The sequence below is a fragment of the Pseudorca crassidens genome, chromosome 19 (genome assembly GCF_039906515.1).
Source record: "Pseudorca crassidens isolate mPseCra1 chromosome 19, mPseCra1.hap1, whole genome shotgun sequence".
Taxonomy (NCBI): domain Eukaryota; kingdom Metazoa; phylum Chordata; class Mammalia; order Artiodactyla; family Delphinidae; genus Pseudorca; species Pseudorca crassidens.
Window position 1 is genome coordinate 18,215,029 of NC_090314.1, and position 27,147 is coordinate 18,242,175.

Genomic DNA, 27,147 nt, shown 5'->3' on the forward strand with positions numbered 1-27,147 from the left:
TTCCGCAGCTCCCCACGTCCCGGTAACAAGATGGATGGGGCAGAGAAGGAGCCAGCGCAGTCATTTTGGTTTGGAATTACAGGCTAATAGATTCATTCATTTCCTGAAGCTGCTGTTGGCTGTCTCTTCTCCTCCCCCCGCCAGGAGTGGACTTGGCTGTGGGCGCTGGATGGCCAGGGAGCAGGCAGTCCCAGGAGAAACATGCCAGGAGAGTTTCACAGATTTGAGGGGTCCTTCCTTGTGGCCTGAAGGGGGCAGAGTGCGCACAGGTTAGGGCCTGAACGCTAGTGCTAGGATGATGGGTCGTTGGTTCTGGACAGACCTTTTCTGCCTTCTCATTAGCCTCCAAAGAGCTGTCAGAAAGCAGCTGTCATTTAGCCCAGGGTCTGCCTGAGCTGCAGAGACAGCCCTTTTCCCTCAGCTCCCTGGCCCACAGCAGGACAGGCAGTTCCCTGAGCATCATTGGTCCTGGAACCTCCTCCAGCGGGTGGACCTGGCCCTATCATCACCCCGTCCCATTGGAGGAGGCCTAGGGAGGTTCAGTCTTTCCACCAAGGGCCATCAGGCAGGCCAGGCCTGATGCTCTCTGATCTGTCTTCGCCTCTGTCCAGCTGGAGGAGCAGCTGAGCCGCCTTCAGCGTGAGAAGAATGAGATGCAGAGCCGGCTGGAGGAGGATCAGGAGGACATGAATGAGCTGATGAAGAAGCACAAGGCAGCCGTGGCTCAGGTACCCTGCCCAGGAGTGCCCCACCGCACCCTGCAGAAGCACCGTCCCCTGGTCCTCCTCTAGGTCCCTGGCACAGCCTCTTCTTCGGGGGGGTCATGGTGCCTGTGTGCCCTGGCCTCAGTGAGGGGTGGGGTGGGATGGATTTGGTGCTCATGGGGGATCCTGCTTCGCACCCTCTCCTTTCCCAGGCCTCCCGGGATCTGGCTCAGATGAATGATCTCCAGGCTCAGCTAGAAGAAGCCAACAAAGAGAAGCAAGAGCTACAGGAGAAGGTGGGGACCAGGGTCTCCCTTGGCAGAGAGAGGGTGCCAGGGTCACTGTGTGGGGGACCAACTCCCAAGCTCACAGGCGAGCACGTGCTTCTCTCTGCCGTCAGTCAGCGTCAGCAAGCGCAGAGGCCTAGGCTTGCAGCCGTGTCGCCATAGCAGACGGCTTCAGCTGCCTCATTTCACATTTCTATGCCCTCTCTGGTCCTTAGCTTTCTCTTTTCTCTCCAAAGGGCAAAATCTGTGCCCGCGCAGGGCCGGGTGGGGAATGCCCCTGGCTCGGGGCCCCATCCTTCCACCTCCCTGTGCATCCCTCCCTCCCTCAGCCTTCTAGTCACCATGGTGATCTTGCTGGGGGGTAGGGAGAGAGAGAACCTGCCCCTTCCCTTTCCAGGCTCAGTTCTTTCTTCCCTTCCTGCCCCCCCCCCCAACCCCGCAGCTACAAGCCCTCCAGAGCCAAGTGGAGTTCCTGGAGCAGTCCATGGTGGACAGGTCCCTGGTGAGCAGGCAGGAAGCTAAGATCCGGGAGCTGGAGACACGCCTGGAGTTCGAAAGGACCCAAGTGAAGCGGCTAGAGGTGGGTGCACACTTCCCCGTCCAGTCCTCAGCAGGCAGGGCTGAGCGGCCCCAGCGGCTGGAGCCACGCATGCTCAGCAGGGCCCGGCAGGCCCGCAGCCACTCTGCTCCACGGAGGCCTCTGCCAAGCTGCCGGGCCAGCTGACGGGGCGGGTGCCTTCTCCCCCGCTCGCCAGGCCTGCTCTCTGGGCACCGCGGAGCCAGCCCGCTTTACATTCTGACCCTGTGCTTGCCTTCTGCCAAGGGACCAGAGCAGCTTAGCTTTTCGTCTTCATGTTTTCCTCCACCGTGCACTCCCCCCGCCGGTCCCCTCCCTCGCTCTCGGGCAGGGTCGTAAATATGCAGCGGGTGGCGCCACTTCTGCAAGGGCTGGAGTCTGTCCTCTCGCCTCTCCGCTCGCTCTTTCTCTCCCTCCCGTTTTTTATTCCCTTTTTTCCTCAGTTCTTCCCATGCTTGCATTCTCTGCCTTTTCTCCTTCCCTCTTCATTTTCCTCCATTTTGGCCCCATTTTTTCTTCTCCCTCTGTTTATTTTCTCCCCAGTCTCATTCCCTTTCTTACCCTGACCTATTTCTTCCTTTCTCCCCATCCCATTTGTCCTCTCCCTCTACTTTTCACCCTCTTCCCTTCGACCCTTCTCCTTTTTCTGTTCACCTCCATCTTCCCTTTCCACCCCTCCTTCCTCCCAACTGTAATCTCCAACCTCCGCATTTAATCCTTTCGGTTCCACTCTCCTGAAGCCAGCGTGCTCCGGCCCCTCCCTCTCCAGCAGAGCAGGTAGGAAGAAAGAGGCCAGCAGAATGACCTCTCCGGGTTTCCACCCCTCTCATCCTATTTTAAGTTCTCCTCCTCCATCCCAAGCATGTAGACATCTGTCTGAGCACTGACAGGCCTTCATGAGAAGTATGTTCATGGGTGGGTGCTGAGGGACATCCCTGCCACCTCCCCGTTAACCCCTGAGTCGGTGGAGCAGGAGAGAGGGTGGGGATGGAAATAGGTGACTATGGAGCTGGCAGTGGGCCTCGGAGGGCATTAGTACCCTTGACCTTCGAAGAAAATATGGCTGGACCTCCCAGGACAGGGTCACAGTCCTCCGGCGAGCTAGAGAGAGTGAAGGAGACTTAGTAATAGTCCACCTTCTGCCTTGGTAATATTTTGATCCACGTTTTACACACAGGAAGGGTTAAGTAGGTTGCCTAAGGCCCCGAAGCTATCAAGGGGCAGAGGAGGCCACTGGTCTGGTGGATGTAAAATAGGACAGACCTGCTGCACTTGCCTCCTTTGCTCATGGGCCCCAGTCCCTTTCCTCAACTCTCTCATTTTCCCTTCTGCTCAGAAAGGCAGTACCGTGGTTTAGATGCACAGAATGCTAAACACATACAGCCCTTAGAGATGTAGCCTTATTTTAGAGACATAGAGACTGGGGGCTGAGAGTGGCGACCCCACGGCCAGTCAGTGGTAGAAGCAAGGACTAGAACCAGAAGCAGCGTTCTTCCCTCACGCTCTGCCCCAATCTCCGGGGCTTTTTTTGCTCAGCGTCCTATGGCGCAGAAGGGAAAAATGTGTTCACGTTTCGGGGGAAAGAGAGATTCATCAGGCTTAGAGGAATGGCTTTGTGTTTGGCATGTGACAACTGTTGAGTCTCCTCCTCATCCAGAATTCTCAGTAAAGCCATTTACTTCTGAGCACAGGCCCTAGCTTTTGGAGTTTCTGGGTTTAGGGTCTCTGAGGGAAACCCTGCTGCCCGTGGAGGCCCCGCACACGGCATCAGTGTGGACAGGCCCAGACTCTAGCCAGAGCTCTCCTCCGACCTAGGTGGTGATAATGATGATAATAGCACTTTTCATCTTCCGGAGCCCCTTCACATGCATTACTTTATTCGGGCCTTAAAAGACCCCTGGGGAATAGGTGTTATTCTCCCTTTTTCACAGAAGGACAAAGGACGTCGCCTCCGAGGGCTTTCGTGGCTTGCCCACCTAGCCAGTGAGCGGGGCAGCCGGAGCTGGACCCGGGCCTCCTGACTCTGGAGCTCTGCCACACCCCGCTCTCTGCCTGGCTGATGGGTCCCTCTTCCCACCTCCCTGTCCAGAACCTGGCCGGCCGGCTCAAGGAGAACATGGAGAAGCTGACTGAGGAACGGGATCAGCGCACGGCGGCCGAGAACCGGGAGAAGGAGCAGAACAAGCGGCTACAGCGGCAGCTCCGGGACACCAAGGAGGAGATGGGCGAGCTTGCCAGAAAGGAGGCCGAGGCGAGCCGCAAGAAGCATGAACTGGTAATGCCCCCTACCCACGAGGCCTGAGGCTGGCGGCCCTCTGAGAAGCTGCTAAGCACACACCTCACCCGTGGGCTTGTGGAGGTGGGCTGCAAAGAAAGCATGGTTTAATTCTAAACCAGAATTAGAGGGAAGAGAACATGTCAAGAACACAGCCCACAAAGCCTCAGGGCAGGCCAGGGGCCAAGGGTGGTACCGGAGTCTCCATCAGGCAAGGCCAGGCCTCAACAGCCCAGCAACAGCAGAGCAGACAAAGCTCTGCAGGTTCTCAGCGGCACCCACGTCGCTGCTGCCTGGCCCAGGGAGACTGGAAGCCGGCCTTTTCTGGGGCAGCTGGGCGAGAGACTAGCCCTCCTGTGGACTGGACTGCCCCCTCTCCCTCCTAGGAGATGGATCTGGAGAGTCTGGAAGCTGCTAACCAGAGCCTGCAGGCTGATCTGAAACTGGCGTTCAAGCGCATCGGGGACCTGCAGGCCGCCATTGAGGACGAGATGGAGAGTGATGAGAACGAGGACCTCATCAACAGGTGAGGGGCCTCTATGGCAACCGTGGCCGGCTCGGAGGCCCTCTTGACTGCCTCCAGACCATGTGGAACAGCTGCAGTCTGGGTCTCCCCACCACTGAGCCTCCAGCCCACCCTCCCCTCATTGCCAGACCCCAGCATGGACCCTGTCCTGCAGCAGCTGAGGGCTGGACAGCTGCTGCCCGGGTGAGACCCCCCCCCTCCCGCCACTTCCTCCCTGTCCTTCTCCCCAGGCCTCCCAGGGACCTGGCTCTCCAGCTCTGCCCGTTGAAGATGAGTTATTCCCCCGTTTAGCTGCATTTCTGATGGCACCTGCCCCACTCTGGGGAGAGCAGAGATTTAAGGGCCCTGGTGCCCTGTTACCGTGCCAGAGCTTTCCTCACGTAAGACCCACCCAGGGAATGGTTTAGCATAGAGATTTGTAGTCTTAGGCCGAGGAGGAAGTCTCGAGGCAGGCAGACTGGCAGTGGGGGTGGGATCAGACCCTGGAGAAGCTCCCAAGGCTGCCCTGAGCAGACCCCCCAAGACTTGCCCCCATCCCACCTGAAGGCCGAGGCCCCATCCTGCTCCTGGGAGGCCCGGGGAGCCTGCTCCTTTAGGGCAGGGGAGTGGTGCCCCAGGCGGCCTGGACCTCCCTCTGAGGACAGCACTGTCCCACCTCCTGGTCTCAGCCAGCCAGAGCCTCGTCTTGCTGAGGAAGGAGGGGTCCTCGGCTGAGGGGTCCACCTTGGTTGACTTTTCTGTGTTCTTCCGGCCCCCTTGCCCACCATTTTCTTTCTGTTTCCAGTTTGCAGGACATGGTGACAAAGTATCAGAAAAGAAAGAATAAACCGTGAGGACTGGAGCGCACGCGCTCTCTGCCTCTCCTCGCGTGGTGTCTAACCTCCCCCTAACCCTGGGCTCCCGCCCTGCTGCATGTCGCATGTGGACACACAGCCTCCTCTCCTCCTCTGAGCTAGTCCCTCATGCTAACACGGCTCACTCTGTCCCAAGGGAGGCGAGGGGGCAGGCCGCGCCCTGTAGAGCGCAGGCAACAAGGGTGCACTCCACCTGGAAGGCTCACTGGCCCCCACATCCTTGGTCGGCAGGTTGGGGGCTCTGTCAGAAAGGAGAGCTCACGCGCTTCCCTGGTGGCGCAGTGGTTGGGGGTCTGCCTGCCGATGCAGGGGACACGGGTTCGTGCCCCGGTCCGGGAAGATCCCACATGCCGTGGAGCGGCTGGGCCCGTGAGCCATGGCCTCTGAGCCTGCGCGTCCGGAGCCTGTGCTCCGCAGCGGGAGAGGCCACAGCAGTGAGAGTCCCGCGTACAGCAAAAAAAAAAAAAAAAAGAAAGGAGAGCTCAGCCTCATTGGGTGGTACCCACAGCCTGCCTTCATGAGCCTCCGCCTCTGCCCCATCAGAAACCAAGTGTAGCCGCTTCCCGGCCTCTTTCTCTGGGGAAAAGTCTGTTTGGGCTGGATTTCTCCCCTTCCTTGGGCTCCTTTGGAGCCTGAGCTGCCTGAAAGAAGTGGGTATGTTTCATTTTGAAAGGTCCGCCACCTTCTTTTGGCAGACAAGGGTAGAAGGTGAGGGGCGTCTAACAGTTACTTGTTGGGAGAAAGCATCCAGGCAGGGGAAGGGAACACAGCCAGATGTGTTTACTTTACTCTCCGCAGGCACCTTGGGCAGAAGGAGGCCCCAGGCATTTGTGCTGCTGTCAGTCAGGTGGCGGGAAGCCCAGTAAATCCACCCCCTGTCCGTTTCCTTCTTTCTGGGTGGGAGCTGGGCAGCTGGGGCAGATGTGCGGGCCCTCAGGCAGATCGGGGTTGTCCTCCTTCAGGTCCGACAGGGCTGGTCTTTGGAGGTGGTTGTTCTAGCGCCGCTTTGGGTTTCCTCCCCCACTCTCTCTTGCCTGGCAGGCCTCCTCCCCTGGCCAGGATGGGCTGGCAGCAGCGCAAAGGACTCCGTGAGAGCTAATGATAAATGTAATAGTGTGTAACAGTGACAGAGGGCCGCTGGAGCCCGGTTGTCACACGCAGTTAATATCCCCTGCCGTTCTGTCTCCGTTTGTTTGTTCCCCCGGGATTCAGCTCCCAGTTAACTAATAGCACATGAGCCTGGACATAAATTGTATTTGACGCGAGGTTTAATTCCGACCATTTAAAATTTCAACTGCCCCCCGAGCCTGCCTGCCCCTGGAGTTTGTTTACGGGCCTGATTATTTAAGGAAAAGAATCCAAACATTCTCTATAGGATTGAAACTAAAGGAAAGGCAAGGGCGGGCAGGCCAGCTTCTCAACCCATTCGCTGCTCTGAATGTCAGGAGGCAAATTCATATTCTGGGCCCATGACTGTCTGTCCCCTGTGTGTTCCAGCCCTGCCATCCTTGGGCTGGAGGAGCTTCGAGGACTGACAAAATGCGCATTTCAGATCATATTCTAAACCACTGCACACGCGCGCACACACACCAGCGTGCACTCATGCAGGCACACAGGGCCTGCAGTCCTAGCCGGGTTCCTGCTGACGGCAGAGGGGGTCTTTTCCTCAGCAGCTCTGGGCCCCTGCTCCAGGTTATTGAGCGAGTGTGCTAAGGCAGCCAGAAAAATAATGTTTCGATTTACTTAGAGATACAGTTGTTGTTGCCATAACCCTAATGAAAGCAGTAAACAGCACAGTATTAAGGGAGATTTATACAGAAACGCTTTTAACATGTAGACATAGATTTTGCAATGCATACAGCACCTCCTTTCTAATGACAATCAGTATGGTTATGAACAGCGGTGATAAATTACAGGCTTTGAAGCTAGAGAAGGAGGTTTTTTGCACGGGTGTATAAGTCAGGTGGTACTGGCGTTCCACAGGGCCTGTGCACCATAGTAAATCTGCCAGGCTCGAACAGGCACAGGGCTTGCATTAGCCGTTTCGGGGCTGTCTGCTAAACTCCCGTTTAACCGGGGCATCAGCCAGCCTGGTCTTTGTTATAATTCTGTATTTGACGGAAGCCCATAAAATGTGCTTCTTTATTCCCCTCCCCACGAGTCATGCTGTCTCACCCCCAGAACAGAGCCTGGTGGCTTCTTGTGTGTGTGTGTGTGTGTGTGTGTGTGCGCGCGCGCGCGCGCATACATACCCGCACGCACGTGCGCGCACGCGTGCACACCTGTGTGGCTATTTATTCAAGAACATAAATCAGGAATGGGGCTGCTCCTGTTGACACAGATGAAAGGAGATTTATATCAAGGAGCAATCCTAGCATATCCATAGCAGGGAACGTGGTGAGCAGACATCTTGCAGAATTCTAGAAGCAGTCTCACTCAGAAGCTATATCTCCAAGCCCCTGCTGCTGTGCGAGGAGGTCACCGTGATTCCAGCCTCAGAATTTGACTCCTTTGGGCTTTCTTGCAAGTCGAGAGGGCTCAGGCCAGCTTGGCCAGAAAAAAGCCCTGGGGGAGCAAGAGCTGGAGGCTTCCTGAGGGTGGAAGAGGAGACTGGGAGAGACAGAGCTCTTGTCTGGGATTTCTGGGCCCCACTGGATCTCCAGGTGCAGCTTGAATCTCTTACGAACCCCTCGGGAAATGCTGCGGTCCCTGCCTTGTCCTTTCTGTTTCTTAAGGGCCAAGGGGAGTCGCAGGATGGGTCTGCGATATGGCCTGTAGTGCCCGAGTTGGCACTGCATCAGCTCAGGAGACTCCGGGTTCAAGCTCACGTGAAGTCATAACGAAGCCCTTCTATTCTCCGTTCCATCACCAGCAGCCCAGCTCTTGCAGCAAAGGCATGGAAAGTGGCAGCAGCTGTAGCCACATTTTTGGGAACAGGCAGACAAGAACAGCAGAATAGGCCTCAGGGAGGAGCTGAAGGGCCCAGGACTCCTCTTTTTAACCAAAAGCCATTTAGCTGTAATCGATGAAGGGACGGTCTCCCTGTCGTTCTCACTGGATTGGTTGGCTGCACAGCAGCCTGTCACAGAAAGTGGGGTGGAGATGCCTCCGTGCTCCTCAGGGTCTCCTCGGTGGCTGTCACACAATGTGGCCTGCTGAGCGGGGCAGGGCCCTTGTGGATGGTGCGCTCCTCCGTCTAACTTCTCTTGTTCTCTCTGACTCACTGATGCGCATGCCGCCCTGCATCCCACCCCCACCCAAGACAAACTTGCTTTGCCACTTTGGTGCTGCCTCCTGGGCCACCAGGTGATCACCTCTTCCCAGCCTTGCCTACCTTTCTGCTCCTCATCCCACAGCGAGGGGGACTCAGATGTGGACTCAGAGCTGGAGGACCGGGTCGACGGGGTCAAGTCATGGTTGTCCAAAAACAAGGGGCCTTCCAAGGCGGCTTCCGATGATGGCAGCTTGAAGAGTTCTAGGTGAGCGTGTGGCCTTAGGTGGGAGGAAAGGCCACCTCGTGCCCCAGGGATGGATGAGCAGCGCCTTGATCCCAAAGAGGGTGGGCCTCACGCCACCTGCGTCTCTCTCTTGCCTGGTATGTGCATGAGGGGCCCAGGCCTGCCCCTGGCACATGGGGTGAGCACAGGAGGCCTGGTTTCTTCTTAGTCAGGGTCTGCGGCACCCTTAATTTTCCGAGGTAATGTTTTCCTACCGGGCTTCAGGGCTTTGGTTTGGTGTAGGTTTAACTTCATCCCCACTTACTCATTCAACAGATGTTGAACGAACTACCTGACGGTTTGGGCCCTTGGAATCAAGACTGAAATGGGGCGCAGGGGGGACTCTGGATCCCACACCCTGGACAAGGCCAGTCCGGGCTGGCTGTGGACCTCTGAGGTCTTAGTAGGAATAGCAGCAGAAAAGGCCCCAGTTCCCCTGACTTCCCTGTCACAGCTACAGACACATTTCTGTCTTTCTCTGCCCATTCTCTTCTTCTTCTGGTCTCTTCACTCACCCTCCACCATGCTTTCTGCTAACACCCATCCACTGGGGGAACTTGCTCCCCTCTTTTCCAGCCCAGTCACAGTCTTCTGATCACACAGGCAGCTAGCTACCCCTGAAATCCAGGTCTCCAATTCCCATCCCTCACCTACGGGCCAGCCGGGGTCCTCTGCTCCCACCCCTCCCGTGGCCACTTCCCTGCTGACTCCGCCCTCCCAATTCAGAGCCGTCCTGATCCCCCAGGGCTCGCCTTTCCACTCCTCCCAGAGAGCACTGGGTGAGCTGGGTAGAAAAAGTAATCCCTCTCCTTCTCCAGCTCCCCTGAGGCCCCTTCCCAAGTCCAGCCCCTCACCGCAAGCACCCAGCAGCCCCCTCTAATTGGTTTAATTTACTCGGCCAAACAACATTTTGTTATTGCAGATAATGCCACCTTCCCCGCCCCACTGCCGTTCACCAGGGCCCGGCACCAGGCTCCAGGTAGTTGACAATGAAATAAATTGAACTAAACGTTTGCGAGGGGAAAAAGTGATGAAACAGAACAATAGTCTAATTTACATGACATTCTCCATGAAGCTATTTTCACTGACGCAAATTATTTTGCTTCATTTCCTCCGACGCTCTCACGGCCACTTTGCCAGGGCTGCTGCCAAGTTCTCCTCCCTTCTCCCTCCCCCGGTGTCTTTATTCTCTATGTTTAATGCTTGTTTCTCTCTCTCATTCTCTCTCTGCTGCTGCTAATCCACTCCTGGTTCTCTCCTCCCTGGCCTCACCCCCGCACAGCAGAGCTGCCCTCAACACCCTGGGGAAGGAGGGCAAGGGGGTGGAGGAGAGGCCGGCCTCTGTGCTGAGCTCCCTGAGCTATCGGAAGCGGCTCACCCTGAAGGACTCCATCGGGGGCACTGGGGATGAGGATTCGCTCTTCACCACCCTGAGCGAGCGGCCAGCCTCCCCCGAGAGGCCCTCCCGGAAGGCCCGCGGGGGCCCCAGGGAGGAGCCGGGCCTGGGCAGGAAGTCCGAGGAGCCTGAGGAATGTGGCTCCGTCTTCTCCGGGGTCAGGGGCTGCTCTAGCCGGGGGCTGGAGAAGCCGTGGGGCTCAGACTTTGACCGGGCCTCGGCCATCTCTGCGGCCGTCAGCCGGGCCTCCTCGGCCACACAGCGTGGCTCCGGCGAGGATGGGGCCTGCTCCTCCATGAGCTTCTCGCTGTCAGGCTCCCCCGGTTCCCGCCGCAGCACCTCGAGGCTCGACAGCCTGTCAAGGACCCTCAGCCCTTCCTTGGGCCGGGTCTCAGCCCTCAGCCGGGAGAGCCCCGATTCCCACCTGTCCCTGGGCCGGAGCTGCCTGGACGATTGGGACGATGGAGCCAGTGTGGCCTTGAGTGAGGCCCGCTCACAGTATAGCTACCCATCCCTGGCCCGCAGTCTGTCGGTGCCACCCCAGCCCCGCATCTCCGCCTCCGCCACGGACGAGTCTCTCGACTCCAGTGTCCGCCCCATCAGCCGTCACTCCTACCTAGACCCAGACCTGGAGGCTGCCATCCATGAGGTCTTGAGCTACAAGCCCGTCCCGTTCCACCGGAGCAGCCTGGAGCCTGACTCTGAGGAGGATGACCGGAAGAGCATCCAAAGTACCCGGAGCGCCCAACTGGACGCCCCGGCACGAGCCACCAGCATCCGCCGCTCAGCCTCTGCTGCGGACGTCTCTCGGTCCCGCAGCAGCCGGAAGAGCCGGAGCAAGAGAACGAGCAGCTCCAGCTCCAGCTCCGAAGATTCCTCGGAGCACAGGCGGCGGAAGAAGGGGAGCTCTCGAAAAAGCAAGAAGAAGTCCAAATCGAGAAGGAAGAGAACAGAGACGGAGTCTGAGTCCTCCTCATCGACATCCAGTGGCTCCACTGTCTCAGGCCACAGCTGCTCGAGCGTGAAGAAGGGCCCGGCTGCGGAGGACAAGGAGGCTGGGCAGGCGCGCCGACAGTCTCGGAAGGAGGAGAAGAAGCGCAAGAAAGAGGTGGACAGCCTGATGATGCGGTACCTGTACCGTCCCGAGAGCGACTAGTGCAGTAGGTAGCACCTGGCGTGGAGTGCAGAGCATGGTGTGTGCCGCTTGGTGTGAACTAACGTCCCACCCGCCACCACCCAGGCCCCTTCCTGCATTCCTCGCGGGCAGGCCTGGCCTCGGAGAGCCTCCTGGCTACCTCAGAGAGCGGGGGCCAGCTGAGCTGATTAGTCATTCTGAGCCCTGAGCCCAATCAGCTGAACTCGCTGGTGATGTCCGTCACCTCTCCGACTTATCAAGTCCTAACCCTGGGCCAGGGACCACCCCCCACCCCACCCCCCGCCAGATACGTGCCATATTTTATTCACTTAATCCTCACACTAACCCCACAACAAATGTCTGATTAGCCCCATTTTATAGAACAAGAAGCTGAGGTTCAGGGAGGTTAAGTTATTTGCCAAGGTTACATAGCTGGTAAGTGATGTTGCCACGATCTGAATGGAGTCTATTCAGCTTGCCCTCAACTACTCCTCCATACGACCCAAGGCGGAGCACATGGGCAAAATGTTTCCTCTGTGTGCCTGGCAGCACCCGTATGGAACTTCCGTCCATGACCCTGACATGCTGGGCCCAGGAAAGGGCTCTAGCTGACCCCCGGGCGTGGGTTGGTACATCACTGGCCATCAGCTGTTAAGGGGCCTTTTGCTCAGCTCTCCCCCACCTGCAATGTCACCCTCCTCTCTGGCATGCGTCTCAAGCCTAAGAGTGCAAGGCTTACAGGGCTGCAGCACCCACATCACCGCACCCTGCAGCAGACCTGGAGATGCCTGACTCGCTCCCCACCCCTCCTACCCGAAGCCCACACATGAGCGTCACCTCATCTCAGCTCATCTTGTAAAGTTTTAATGAATAGAAATTAGCAGCTGCTGAGTGACAGCCCCCTCCTGGCTCTCCTGCCTCCCCCAGCCTTCTCCCTGTGGGAGGGAGATCTAGCTGTTAGGCCCTTTATGCCCACACCCCCACTTGGAAGAAAGGCGAAGACTGACTCACAGGAATACTATTGTTGCCAGTTTCCCTGGTGGGCGGTGACATTTGGATCACCCTGGTTATGTGAAGTTGTTTTTGGCATGGTACCCTCCCAGGGCAAGCTTGCTGCTTCTCAGGAGGTATGACCCCAGAGCGCAGGCCCCTGGGGCACGGGCAATGTTTCCTAGATGCATGAACTAACACACACACCTGTCGCGTGCTAGTGGGCCTCTTGTGCAGTGGAGCAGCTGCCCAAGCACACTGTCAGCTTGGGCAGGGTTCTACCAAAAGGGACCAGTTTTGTTTTAAGGAATGGAGCCCATGGAAGTGAATGTTACCTGCAGCTATTTGGAGATGGTGATGGGATGGGATTGAGGGGATGGTATGGGGGAGGTGGAACTTGAACCCAGACCAGGCTCATGGCCAACTCAGATTCTGTGGGCGCTGAGCGGCTCAGAAACCAAGCCCTTGGGCTTACCCCTGCTCTGTCACTCCCTCCACGTGGCAGATGGTTGCAGGATGCTCTGGGAAGAGTAGGAAGCATCTCAGTTGCACTAGGGAGCTGTTGTCAGTACACAGTGAGAAAAGGCAGGGGTCATAATATTGTGTCTACCATCTCAGCCCTTCCTTCCGCAGCCCTGCTGAGTGCCCTGCTCCCCTAGCACGGGAAGTCAGCTGATGGGCCATGGGAGGAGGTTTGGAAAGCAGAGAGGGCCAGGCCCTTCTGAGCACGGTACCAGTACCTGAAGAGGGAGATGTGGGCCTAGGCAGGCCATCCCACACCGACCAGCAACTGGTGGATTTCAGACCCCAGTGACTCAGCCCGTCATCACCCTTGACCCAGCAAGAACAAGAACACAGAAAGCCTGTTTCTTCCCTCAGCCACCAGCACAGTTCTTGTCCACCAGGAAAACAGGAGTAGTCCTGAAACCCTACACACTGCCACCTCCAGCAAGGATTGGATTCACTGCGGCCAGAGTGGGCACCAAGCCAGAAGCTAGCCACCCAGTACAGAGCTGGCAGAGAAGGTCCAGGGGAGGGAGGACCTAGTTGGACTCCGCGTGAACTGGCTTGGGGTGAATAAACTGCCAAGAGTGGGGGCAGTTTAACTTCCCACCCGGTGATGGGGCTCTGCAAGCATGCAGAACACTGAAAGCATCCGTAGCAAAGGCAAGGGGAGGGGGCTGCTCGCCCAGTGGGAATTAGCTTATGCACCAAATCGTTTGTGACCGTGTTGAGCAGGAGACGCTGGCTTGTGAGGAGGAAAGCTTTTGAAACAATGTGGTTAAAATGTTCGCATTGCAGCCCTGACTCTTGCCCCCGGGAAGGGGGCCAGCTGCCTGCTGTTGACTCTCTGACAGCTGTGCCTGTAGAAGCCGCAAAGGAAGCTGGCTAAAGAGCACCCAGGGTGGGAGCAGGGGTGTCTCGTGGCTGCACAGAGCAGGGGAGAAAGGCGTGGCATTTAGCGTTCCCGGCTGCCTCTGCCACTGCACCCAGCATCTGGACGGAACAGTGTTGAAACCCAGCTGTCGTTCATCCAGGTGTCTGCCTGGCCGGCACAGGAATATGGAAGTGGGGTCTGCAGCTCCGCTCTGAGGAGAGGTGGGAGGATGGAAAGGAGCACCCCATTTGCATCCGGGTCCCAGCCCTGGCACCTGCCTCACCCCCCCTCTCCCCACAAAATAACCCCACTGTCTTTCCACAGAGCCATTCCTTCCTTTGCCCAACAGCAGACCTTAGCATTGGGTGCCCAGAAGTTCTGTCTAAAAAAATGAAAATAAAATCAGGCTCCCGCTAATTCACAATTCAAAAACAATCCAAAAGCTAAAATAACCCCAGTTTTTTCTATGTTGCACAGTCATCATTGAGCTTTATAATTCTGTCCCTGAGACGTCCCAGAGTCCTTAAGTGCCTTTGGCCCATCAAAGTAAAACTCATTTATGTTCAGACTAGTTTATATTAAATGTGTTCTGTGCTATTCTGATTCCTTTAAAAATGGTAATTCGTTCATGAGAAATACGATAACTATTAACCACACTGCCCCATTCCTAAACCGTTTTGCATAATTGAACAAGCTCTTCTATCAGACTGTTCCATCTCCCCAGGGAGAGAGAAAGAGAGACCTGTCTTTACACACCCCCTGGGCTCTTGCCCAGGCCAGTGGGGAGAATGCAGGTTTCATCTGGTTTTCTCCTCAGGTCAGCGGTCTGGCAGCAAGGTGGAGTCATCAAAAGGCTTTGAGGTCTAAGGTCCCAGGTTCAGATTTACACACAGGCTGTGTGACCTTGGGCAAGGTGCTTCGTCTCTTTGAACCAGCTTCCTCATGCCATTTCATGTGGTGAAGAATAAGATAGCACATCCAGAGTGCCTAAGACAGTGTCTCACATCACAGGAAATACTCAGTGATGAAATCCTTTCTTCAACACAGTTGGAAAACCTGAGCATGTGGTTCTTTCTTGCAGAACGCTGTGTCCTCCTCTTTTGGTTTGGAGATAGAAGAACTTTGAAAGCGCTAGTAAACAAGGGCCTTCCTCAGATTCTTAAATCAGAATTGTAGACAGTGGGATCACAGGATTCCTGTTTATCCTAGCAGAAGCTCTCTAGGATCTGGAAGCAGGGCTGTGTTCCTGAGCTCACTGGGCAGGGAGGGGCCCATTGAGTGCAGGGCACTGGTAGGGGTGGAGCCACCCCGGGCTGCATTTTCTCCAACATTGCTGAAATTACAGTGCACTTGGACTGGCAGAGGCAGTGGAGGTGGGAGGGGCAGGGGAAGGCTGCTCTAAGACTTTGGAAAAGAAAGAAAAGAGAAGGTGACTAGAGGTGGAAATGAGATCCCATCCATGCTCAACGCCATGAGTCTGCTCCATCCAGGGAGTAATGCTTCTTCATATCTTGGTCAGGGGAGAGCGAGAGGCTCCCACTGGCCTGATGAAAGCCTTGGGGTTGGATTATGGTACCAAGAAAGGGATGACTATGCCACCCTGAAACAGAGGTCTTAACCAGCTCCTACATCCTGAGTCTCTATTCCTTGTGAGTAGATGATATCATGGTCAAGGGCAGAAACTCTCTCCGGCCTTAGGAAAATCTGATCAGGAAGAAGGGTTATGATCTGGGAGTATTCAATGGGGAAAGCCCATCCTTCTTAGAAGGAATCTTTTTGGGAGGAACTTTACTAAGACAGGTTGTAGTCGTGTAATCACCAGACCTGCAGTCTCCAAGTCAATGCAGTCCATGGACTGCCTGTATCAGAATCTTCTGGGGAGGGAGTTGAAAATGCAGAATTCCTGGGTTCCACCCAAGAGCTAGCAAATCAAAACTTCTCAGGGGAAGAACCCGGGGATCTTGCAGCCAATTCTTATGCACATTCAAGTTCGAGACCCACTGCTCTTCAGCATTGCTTTCCTCGGAGTTGTAAAAGGTTTCAGAGTCAAAACAATGTGCTCCTTTCTCTTACTACTCTGAGTATCTTCTGGGGAAGCTAGGGAAGTCTTCTACTTCTCAATTTGTGACAGGGTTTGGGGGGCCTCCCCAGGACCAAAGGCTTTGGTGCGGAAGGTAAAGAGCATCCTTCCTCTGTGACCTCATTCCTCTCTCCCTGCAGCCCCACCAGCTACTGGAAGTCCCTTGCCCCTGACCGGTCAGATGATGAGCACGACCCGCTCGACAGCACCTCCAGGCCCCGATACTCCCACAACTATCTGAGTGACAGCGACACAGAGGCCAAGCAGACAGAGACCAACGCATAGCCCAGGGGAGTGGTGTGCACCCCTCCCACCCACGGGCTACTGCTGCCACGGCACCTCTCCCGGGAAATGGCGGGGCACGGGTCTCCCCCACCTGACTGCTGATCTGCATGGGAAACACCCGACCCTCTACGGTCAGGGGGCTTCCCAGGCTGCGGGTATCTGACGTTTCCACGTGGAAGAGGTGGAGGGAAGAGCAGTTCTGAAAAGAGAACTTTCTGCTCCTGCCTTGGGCCACCGTGGATGGCAAGTGGCTTGGCACTGCATAGAGCCGGCAAGTTGACCTCCATCTCAGCCCCCTCCCCCCGCTCAGGGACGGTGGACAGATTGCCTACTGGGACATTCTCGGGTTGCTGGGTCCATGGGGAGGAGTTTGGGGTGGGAACAGCAATTCCTTCCCCATGACTTGGGGGAGGGCTTTCTCTTCTCAGTGCCTGCTGTCTTACTACTTTTTAATTTAAATACCCAACCTCTCCATCACAGCTGCATCCCTGAGAGGGGGAGGGGGCTGTGGTGGCAGCTGGCCCGCCTCCCCGCACCGGGAATGACTAGGGGAACCTCAGCTTCATCTTTACTCTTAAGAGAGCAGTCCTTTCTCTGTGCAGCTGGAGAGACCCGTGAGCAGAGCTGGGCCCAGGTTCTTAAGAGTCCGTGTGGGGAGGGGCTCTCAGGTGCTTCTGGGTTCGAGCTGAGCAGGCCTACACAGACGGGGGTGCATCTGTACCAGCCAGAACTTCTAGCCCCTACCCTTCTTTGTCTCATCAGTGTGTTAAGTGCAATGACCCATTGAAGAGTAAACCCATTCCACCTAATGCCAATTCAGGGCTTATCCAAGCACTGCCTCCCTCCCCCTCTGTCCAAGTTGCCTGGATCACAAGCTCAGCTTGAGAGGGAAGGCCTTGGGTTGAGGGCTTGTGGTCAGAAAAACTGAAGATGGAAGCTTTGGTCGGTACTGGTGTGTATTAGATGCGAGTCCTCACCCTGTGTCCTAAGCCTGAGTCATTTTTCTTCTTCCAGTCGCCCTGCCCACACACACTTATCCCAGACATGACAACATGCAGACTGACAGTCCCAGCTCCCACCCTAAAGATCATCCCACCAACACCACCAGACGGGGGCCCAAGGGCAGTGCCTGGTGCCGCTCCCATCTGCTGTCTCCCCTTCTCTCCTGCAATTGGTTTGTACTCATTGGGCTGTGCTCTCTTCCCCGCTTACCTGATGTATGGAAATAAATGTCCTTCTTCTCCTGGCTCTGCCAATTTTCCTGCCTGTTCCTTCAGGCTCAGGTAAAGTCCAGGGGTGGTCACAGGGGAGCAGAGTGAGGACCCTGGTGGGGACCTGGGGGAATCACCCTCATCCCTGACCTGCTCCCACATCAGACCAATGCTGCTCAGAGAGCTTGGCAGGTCCTCTGGAGCAGGCGGAGGCAGTGGATGAGAGGGCTGGTCAAGGAAGACACAAACCCCACCTTTTATTTTAAGAGCCCGTGGATTGTAATTCAGGTTGGCAGAGCCGTCCAGGCCTTGGCCTACCCTGGCCTCCACTTGGGAATGTTGAGGTCCCTCTGATTGTTAAATCTTGCCAATTACAGAGATCCTATCTCCTCTCTCTCTCTCTCTTTTTTTTTAAGTTTAGTCATCCCAAAGATGACTTTCTGATCAACACTTGGCAGAACTCTCTCTGTCCTCCAACCCCATTGGCCACGGGGCAACTTGAATAGGCTGGGCTTGCCGGCTTCTCCACGCTGCTCAGTCTCCGCCTTCATGCCCCAGTCCACACGTGGTTCCCTCACTGACAGCTGAGAGGCAGTGGGCAAGAAACAAATGACTCCCTCCTCCTCCTCCTCTACCTTCTGTAATGTGACCAGTTATAATCCCTGCGTGCATGAAGTATTTACAGCTGGCCGATCAGGCTCCTCTGGTTTGGACAGGTAGGCAAGAAAGGGGATCAGACAGGCCTGATGCTGACGCTCTGGTGATGTCACCCACCCAGAAAGGGGCAAGAAAGGGAAAGAGGGGGAAATGTCATCCCCAAAATGAATGGGAGAGAAGTGTGAAGTGGCTGCACCTTGAACAAAAGAAGCTGCCCCCAAGGTGGAATAGAGAAGGCAGTCAAAGTGAAGTCACTTTTTTTCTAAACTGCTGGCTCCTCATGTTCAGTTCTGTCACTCACATCTTTTACTCCTGCTTTCAGATAGCTCGGTGCACTTTTTTCCTCCCAGGAACTAGTGTGACAAAAGTCCCTGCTACCTACAGACAAGATCCCAACTCTGCTCACCCACACTGACTCAGGCCTTTGGTTAATTATTGATAGAAAGTCCCAGCATCAACCTCTAATAGCCTTCCCTGGGGCGGAGGGCTTTGTTCAAGTCGGAAAATATGTGTTATTCATCTGCTCATTCACTCAACAGTCAAATATTTCATAACTGCCGCTATGGTCTAGGCACTTTTCTAAGTGCTGGGGATGGGTGAGGTCCCTTCCTTCAAGAAGCGGATATTCTAGTGGAGGAGTTAAACACAAAAAATATGTGTGTCTGATCTAATATGTGCAAGCTTTGGGTGAGTAGAAAGGAGTACATCATAGTGTTTGTCCTCCAGGGGCTCATGTGTTAGGGTTAGGGCAGATCCCTTTGGAAATAATTACATGAGACATAAAAGGACAAAGAAGTTGCTTGGGCAAGTTATGAGGGGAGACACTCTCACTGAGAGAGGGTGGGGAGGGACTGGGAAGGCTTCTAAAAGGGGCTGGTATTTTGAGCTGGGGCTTGAAGAAAGGATAGCACTTCCACAGGTAGATATTGCTGGGATAGGTGTGCTGGGAAGAAAGGAGAACTTGAGCAAAGGCCCTGAGGCTGGGAAATAGAGGCGGTGGCAGGGAACTCCACAGGCTGTCTGGGGAAGCTGGACATCACCTCACATGACCAACACTTCTCCAAGCTTCAGCAAAAGGCCTTCGGCCAGCATTCTGGGCTCCAGGCTGGGAGGAAGTCAATTCCCTCTGCACAAACTCCTCAGGGAAGTCCAGGGACCTGCAAGGCCATCAGAGCCCATCTTCGTTTGGGGTATGCCTTCAGAGCTCTATAAGCTCCTGCCCTCACCTGTGCACTCATGGTCGCTCTGGTCCCTAAAATGTAAGTGATTCCCACAAAACAGGCAGCAAATCTGTCCCTGTGCCACGCTCAAAGCCGCCTCGCTAGATTTTCCTCTCTAATCTCAGACCCTCAGGATTGCTCTGAATCCTGGATAAGAGGCATTGGGAGGGGGGGACCCTGTGAGGCTCCGCATGGTGCCCAGTCTGTGCCCAGAGACGACAGCAGCACATGGTGACTCCCGAACTACCTCCTTTTGTCCTGTGTCCTCTTGGCAGATGATCCCAGTTGCCCTTCCCCCATGCCCCACCCCCATGCCTGGTGGCACAGACACTTAGCAATTTGCTCCTTAATTGTCCCCCAGCTAGGCTGCGCAGATGCTGCTCTTTAATCTCTCCTGATAAATGAATCGCGCCTCTCCTTTAATCATATGTTCATATCCAAGCCAATTTGAATCCATTTGGCAGGGAGTGTGTTGCAAGAGATGCCATGACTGCTGCTTCTCCCCACCCAGGGCCCTGGAGCCAGCGCATCCGTCTGCTGTCCTCACCCTCAGCAAAGAGCCCAGGAGGCCCATCCAGGCGAAGGATCTCCTACCTGAGTGATGGGGACTTTTCAAAGTCAATCATTCACTCCTGTCCTCCAAACAGGCCCGTGTGGGACTGGAGGGAGATGGATTCCCAAAGGCCTCAGAAGTGGGAGGGACAGGGTGAGTCCACAACCTTCCTTGGTCATTGAAGAAAGGGCCCCATTATCACCCCTGGGAGAAAGTGCTGCCTTAAATCTAACCCTAATCCTTTCTGTTCCCCTTTCATTTCCTCTGAGCTGGTTCTCAGGGAAGCTGCGACACTTTTTACATAGCAACGTATTCCAGACCAGTCTATGATCATTTGTACTTGCCTGCTACTGCTACTGGCTGCCACCCCCAACGCCTTTCATCTTTCCCCAGGAAGTCTTCTTTTCTAAATCCTCCAGCCTGGTGGGCAGTCCAGGACATGCTTAGTAATGTACCAAGTTCTGCCACGTTTGGGGCTGCTGCTTCTTTCACCTACCAAGTGGTGTCCCCCGACCCTAGTGGAAGCAAAACAAAACCAGACGAATAAAACCTGCTAAACTGAGCGCTTCTGCCGCTAGCACTGAGACCTTGGAGAAGAGCCTTGACCGCTTGGGCCTCAGTTTCCCCATCTGTAAAACAAGGTGGAATTGCTGGCAAGAATCTTTTGGATCCTAGGTTCGGACAGAGCCCCTCAATGCTGCCAACAGAACCTCTCACCCCCACCTTTTTATCACCCTTGGTGAGGAGCCGGAGGGGACCGATGGGTGGCGCAAGTGGGGCCGGGAGAAGACAGACGTCTTCTCCCAGCGCGAGGGCTGTCTGGGCTTGGTTCCGTCCAGCAGCCCCACGCGCCTCCGCGTCCTCTTCAATTCCTTTCCTTTTTCCGGGCTGGTTCTGCCTGGCCAGGCAAGCACCCTCCGGTTCACTGGGAACCCGGGCGTATTAGCATATTCATATCTCATTTGCATGACCTCGGCCTCCGGAGCACGGAACCTCTGGCTCCGCCTCCGTCTGGAGGTTCCCCGCCCCGTCCCCCACCCGCCCCCGCGCTCTTCCCGGAAGCCATGCCCCTTAAAAGGTCCTTGAGCCTGTGACAGGGCCGAGCCCGTCGGCGTTGCCCTTGAAGGATTCCAGAAGCATAAGGACAGGTCTCCTCGCGCAGCAACCCGACGATACTGTTCCCCGCCCTTTTAAGGGCTACTGGAAGTCCTCAGCAGGAGCTGAAGCTGTGTAGCAACTGGGGCTGAGGGGCCTGCCCGGCCTGTCAGTAGTGACCCAGAGGATGAGGAGGACAAAATCAATATAACCATGGTGAGCACCTACTTATGTCCCCAGTGCTTACACACTTTGCCTACATCTCATTTAACCTTTATCACAACTCAGTGAAGTATCATTGTCCCCGTGAGGAAACAGGCCCAGAGAGGTGACATCCGGCCTAGCAGGGTCCTCAGCTTGGTTCCAGCAACTGGCCAGGCGTCTTTGAGCTACTCTGGCCTTGTCAGAGGGTGAAGGGGGAGGCGAGAAGGCCAAGAATTGCTGTCATGATCCTCATCTCAAATCACTGTGTGCCTGGTATTCACCAAGGCCTGCCCTTAGGAAGGAAGCACTTCTTGACAATTTTGGGGGGGGGGAATGTCAACCTCACGTTTGTGTTGCTCCTTAACAATTCTCAGAGCATCCCCCATACATGATCACATTTGTGTTTCAACAACGGTGCCAACAACATGAATAACAGTTCCACATGGCCTGGAATGCGTATTTTAGGCTCTATTCACCTCAATCTAATTTCATTACAGTACAATGGAACAATCCAGACCATTCTCTGGGATCTGATCTGGGAGGAGTGATTTCCAGAGCAGGAGCCATTTTGAAGTTAACAAGGATGCTAGATTTATTTAGAAGGAATTTTACAGAGAACTTGAATCTTCTGTAGCGTCAGCCCCAGTGATGGGTCATGTACATGAGGGAGATTCCGAAAAGGATGTGTGCTTTGCAATTGAAGTCAGTGACATAAATCTCCCAGCGGAATACTTAAATGCGTGGATAGAATTTGCTTTAGATATCAAAAGTCAGCTATGACAGTATGGAAAAAAAAAAAAACAACCTCAAAAAGGATATTAAGTTTTGACACCATCCAGGCAAATTATATTTGCGGTGGTTTAAGAGTCAAAGAGTTTCCACATTTTAATAAATTTTTATATGTTTTGTGCCACATCTACGATCTGACTAGATTAGAAAAAGAAGCAAAAGGATTTGCGGAAGAAAGGACACTAGGGAATTTGAAAGTGGAGAATTAAAAAAAAAAAAATCCTGGTACGGGAATACAGCCAATAGCTTCAGAAATTTTACCTCTTTGAAAGACAGGTCAACAACTGATGACGAGGCAAATATGAAACTGTACATGATGAAATAGGCCTCGTGGCTTATATTTAATCCTGGGGACTGGCATCAGTTACAGGTTGGCACCCTTGCTTAAGGGCTGCTTCTGGCCCCCACAGGAATAGTGTCCTCTGGAGAGCAAGGGAGATTGACCCTAGTGAGTGGCACTGCCCTGGAAGGTTCTGCACTAGAAGCACAGGTCCATGGCCTGCTTTTGAGGGTCCAGGAGCTCATCTGTGGGGGCTTGTCTTTCCAGTGAACCACATACTGAGCCACTGGACAGGATTTAAGAGGAGAAAAGGAGCTTCCGCTCCCAGGCACTGGCAAAATAAGCCTAGAGAACCAACTCGAAAGTGAAGCAGTCTTAAGCTCTTTGAATGGGTTCTTAAGGGAACATGTACACATAACAAAAGTACATGTGAAAACAGATAAATAGATAAACGTTAGATGAGACTGCTGAAAAATAGAAATAGCTTTGTTTGGGGGTGTGGGATTCTAGATGAAATATCTGTGCTTGTAATAAAGTTTTCATACAATTTTTCTTTTAAGTCAGTACAGATGTGTATCTGTGTCAAACACCAAAGAAGGCCCCCAATTGTCATATTAGTGTGACTATAAGAGTAGCGTCTTTCCCAGCATTGCATATATAGAAATAGTAGCCCTGGGCGGGGAGGGGTAAACCATGTGGCAAAGCTGCTTAGAAACTGCTTAGATCCCTTGCTCAGGGAAAGCCATTCTTAAAGCAGCAGGCATCTCTTGGCATGGCTGAGAATGGAAGCTGGAAGAGGAACAGATTGGAGGGTGGAACTTGAACAGGGTATTTAGGGGAGAGGAGCAGTGGGGGAGGGGGAGATAAGAGGATCCAGTCATGGCCTCCCATGCAGCCTGGAGCCCTGCAGGTGACAGGTTTAGGCAAGGAGACTCGTGTTGATGAAGGGACCGGTGGTGGAGTGGGGTGAGGAGAAGCTGAGAGTCAAGAAGGTCATTTAGGATATTTGTGTTATGGTTATATACTTTTTTTTTTTTTAAGATCTGTAAGGGTGGACATGACCCAATGGCCAGACTGTGCCTAGCTAATGGATTCCTGCTTCTCATACCTGACTCCGTCTAAGAAGGTTTAGCCCCTTAAGGAAAAAGTATTTTCGCTGTTTCAGAGAGTCAACTGACCGGTGAGTTCTCTGAGAAAATGAGAAGGTATTGATTTTAGAAGGGGAGGACTAGGGGTTCAGACCTCGCATAAGGTCTGGGAGGAGTAAGTCTCCTGGGGCCTGGAGGTGATCTTCATCTCCCTCCCCGCCCCCACTCCTTGCTCCCCAGTAGAAATCAGCTACAAATCTCAGCTTGTTGGGAACAGATGGCCTTGGCTGACGAATAAGCCACCACAGGCTGCTCCACCTGTTCTCGGGTTGGAATAATCAGCTCGAGACAAACATCGGCGCTGAAATAACTCATGGCAGCGGGTGATACGCAGGCACAGATTCCAAAAATCTCTTCAATAGACCCCCTCCAACTCTCTCCCCTGCCCAGCCCCTAGAGGCCATCAGGGGAAGGTAATGGAGCGGAGAAGAGAGAGCGAGCCCCAAGCTGAGCGCGATGGTGGAGCTGGTGGTTGCTCCGGTGGAGGTGGGGCGGGGGCGGGGCTGAGTTATGGGGGCGGGGCTGAGTTCGGAGGGGGGGGCGGGGTGGGGGAGGGAATACCTTGCACCTCGGCAGGGCGGGAAGTTATTTCTCAAGAGCATGTGGAGAACGTGGGAATGGTTGATCCGTGTCAGGGACAAGTGTGAGGAGATCCAATCTGTCGGTGAGAGTAGAAAACTGAGAATTTGGGATTCTTGTGAATGTGTTCGTTAAAGAAGTGATATGCAAATGAGATCAAGCTACCCGCGAATCTCTCAGCAGCTCAGACAGCTCTGCCGGCAGCCGCCGGGGGTGGCTGCCTGGGTGCCCATACTTCTGTGGACTGGTGTTCAGCCTCCCCTCACGTCCTTGATGAAGTCTGCTGGGCTAATGTTCCCTGACAGAGGCAGATGAGCCCGTCGGGAGGGTGACAGCGCTGGGAAGCAGTGGTGACGGCTTGCGGGGGGGAGGGGGTGTTGCCGGCTGAGATGGGGGCCTGGCTCCTGTGGAGTCAATCGAGAGAGGGCAGGGATTGAGAGAGAAGAGACAGGCTGATTGCTTGCTCTGGGTGCCGCAGGCAGGCGGCTCCCCTTGGTCCAGCCTCCTGGCCTGGTGCATAGAGCCTGAGTCCCCAGAGGCTGTGCTGGGGTGGGGGAGGAAGCCTGAAGGGCCCTTTGGACACCCCCAGTGCATCTCTGACTGCCAGCTCTGGTTCCTCACAAGTGGTCCCTGTGACTCTGCCTGAAGCCTAGGGCGTTGGAGGACAGGGCTCTCACCTATCATTTAGGGTCCCACAAACCTGGTCTCCTTAAAGTCGGTTGTGCCCACAGAGGTGCCATGGTGGCCCATTTCCAGCTGAATGCCTGGCTCTGGGGTTCTCACCTTGCTGTATAATAGAAACACTCAAGGAACTGTTTTTGTTTTGTATACAAAGAGTAAAAAACATAGTATAATGAACCTTATCCACCAAACAGCTTCAACAATTTTCAACACAGTGAATCTTGCTTCATTTGAACCTGGCCCACTTCCCCATTCCCTTGGATTATTTTGAAGGAGACCCCAGATATGATATCACTTTGTTACAATGAAGATATTTGTTTAGTATCTACCCCTCAAAGAAAAGAAAATGACTCCTTAAAATGTAATCACAATACTCTTATCACACCTAAAAAAAATTATCAATAACTCCTTAGTACCAAATATTCAGTGTTTAAATTTTCCTGATTTTAAATATTAATAATGTAATAAATTTTACATATATATATATATATATATATTTTTTTTAAGTTAGTTTGTTCAAATCAGCATCCAAACAACATTGAGGAGGTTTTTTTTTGGCCACTCAGCACGGCATGTGGGACCTTAGTTCCCCAACCAGGGATCGAACCCATGTCCCCTGCTGTAGAAGGACTGGACTACCAAGGAAGTCCTATCATTGAGGAGCTTTTTAAGAAATACTACTGTGCCCAAGGCCTTCTCCCTCGGGGATTCTGATTTAATTGGCCTTGGGTGGGGCCCAAGCATCATATTTTTTAAAGCTCTCTTGATGGTTTTAATGTGCAGCCAGGGTTGAGAAGTGCTCTACCTTTCCCCCTACCAGTTTCCTGCCAACTCCTCGTCCAGGCTCTTAAATACTTCTTCTGCCTCCTGCCAGTAGACCAGAGCAGTTGGCCCTAATATGCCTACCTGGAGGAGTCGAGGGCTGCCCATCTTTTCCAGGCTTTTCTTTCCAGATGGGCTGAAACTCTCTATGGACACAAGCATTCCCTTCTCTACAAATTCACATACCACGTAGGCCTGTTCCTATCACTTTCTCCCCTAATATATGCCTGGTGCCTGTTCTGGCCTTGCAAAGCATAGTAGATTTTTTTTTTTTTTTTCATGAAAATAGCAAAATTCCTGCCTCAGGAAAAAGTGAGAACTTCCCTGGGGGCAGTTTTCATCTGGCTGCTCAAGTGGCTCAGCACTGCACTGGAGCTGAGAGAGAAGCCTGCTGGGGGCTTGGCAACAGATGTAAGGGAGACAGGGGATTGAGTGGGACTTGAACCCAGCACATTTTGGGGAATCTAAGAAACCTTCCTCTCCTGAAGATGCTGGCCTCAGGAGCATTTCAGAGAATTATGCCCACGTTCCTAGCTCGCAGCCGTCTGCCTGCCTTCCTGTGGCTGCTGCTTCTGTTCGTTCCCCTACCCCTCCGCTCCACCTGCCTTTTGGATTTATTCCTCCCTCCTGTGTCCCCCACTCCATGCCTCACTGAATGTTGGTGAAACAAATCTAGTCTAAAATAATGAGCAATCAACTACCCGATGCTTGGGGCAGGCTGGGCAGGGGCTGGGGGGAAAGGGTAGGGAGCTGAATCACTTATAAAGCCTAATAAAGATGCAGATGAGCATGTTGACTAGGAGCCCCAGAGCTGGGCTTATTCATTATTCAAAGTTATGTAAATGCCACTGGGTCCTGCTTGTTAGACTCCTGCCCCTTGTCCCTGCTGCTTCTTCCTGCCTGACAGATCCAGCCTGCCTTATGCCTCACCTCTCCTCCAAGGTGCTTACATTCATTCTCCCTGCCCAGAATCTCTTCTCAGACCCTACCTCGTCTCTAGCCAGAAGTCTTCCAGAGATTTGTTGGGAGGTCCTGGCCTTCAGGCAAGACTATACAGACCCAAATAGGTGGGCTTCTCGGTTTTAAAGATTTCCAAGGAAAGAATACCCTAAGCAGTGCTATGTACATGTTTTAATATCTCACAAATCTACTTAGTGGGATGGATTCCCCGAGTTCTAACCTAAATCCCTCTTGCTTCATGGGAAGCCCACCACTGAAATAGAATATCCAATAACCAAATTCTCTTTAATCACTCTTTTGAGAAGTTAAATGCAAGCATCAAGTCACTCCAGCCTAGTACCCCCAGATTAACTCGTCCTTGTTGCTGCCACTTACCTTGCTAGACAGGTGAACCTCATTCCAAGTTACAATCACACTCCTTAAGCTCTTAAACCTGTCCTGGGATACCAAACTCTGGTTAGTGTTTAACTCGTACTGACTACACCATATACCTCCTCTTTTTCACATTGGGATTACTGACTTGTACCCCACAATTGCCTAGGCCTTAGGACTCAAATTACTTTCCCCTGACTCTCCTCAGTCTTTCCCTTTTTCCCCATCACCCCCTAATTTTTCAGATGATGAGGCTGAGAAATGAAGAATTGGGTCAGAGTCGCAATGGCATCGATTGCCTCTGCTTTCCCTTCTTTTCTGGGCTGCCTCTCCTCCCTCCCCCAACCCCAATCTATTTTGAGCCTGCCTCTGTTTTCCTTAGTCTGGTTGGCAACCATGCCCGCCTCTTTCTCTTCGCTGCCCTTATCTCTCCCCTGCAGCCTGTGAGGACCCCAGTTGCCCTTCCAGAGGTCTCTTATTGCCTGCCTGATTTATTTTGATTTTCTCCCATCTTGAAGGTAGGTAGGGTCGGCCTGAAAGTGGATGCCTGGCCACACTCAAGCAGAAGGTAGGCAGGGAGATAACGCTGGTG

At 54.0% G+C, this 27,147-nt stretch overlaps 1 protein-coding gene across 10 annotated transcripts in view; it reads left to right on the top strand.

Annotated features, from left to right (window-relative positions):
* The window catches only part of MYO18A (myosin XVIIIA), a 95,503-nt gene extending 78,271 nt beyond the window's left edge, over positions 1-17,232 (top strand). For 3 of the 10 annotated variants that reach the window (XM_067714587.1, XM_067714592.1, XM_067714594.1), the window contains 7 exons: positions 612-728; positions 917-1,000; positions 1,434-1,571; positions 3,658-3,843; positions 4,230-4,369; positions 8,580-8,702; positions 15,840-17,232. In XM_067714587.1, the coding sequence (XP_067570688.1) occupies positions 612-728; positions 917-1,000; positions 1,434-1,571; positions 3,658-3,843; positions 4,230-4,369; positions 8,580-8,702; positions 15,840-15,984 (933 nt within the window). In that variant the 3' untranslated portion in view covers positions 15,985-17,232. Of the gene's footprint in view, positions 1-144; positions 559-611; positions 729-916; positions 1,001-1,433; positions 1,572-3,657; positions 3,844-4,229; positions 4,370-5,153; positions 5,199-8,579; positions 8,703-10,002; positions 11,277-12,874; positions 14,217-15,839 lie in introns of those variants that run through there. The other 7 variants (XM_067714586.1, XM_067714590.1, XM_067714585.1 and 4 more) reach the window with 6 other exon arrangements.
* The last annotated feature ends 9,915 nt before the right edge of the window (positions 17,233-27,147 follow it).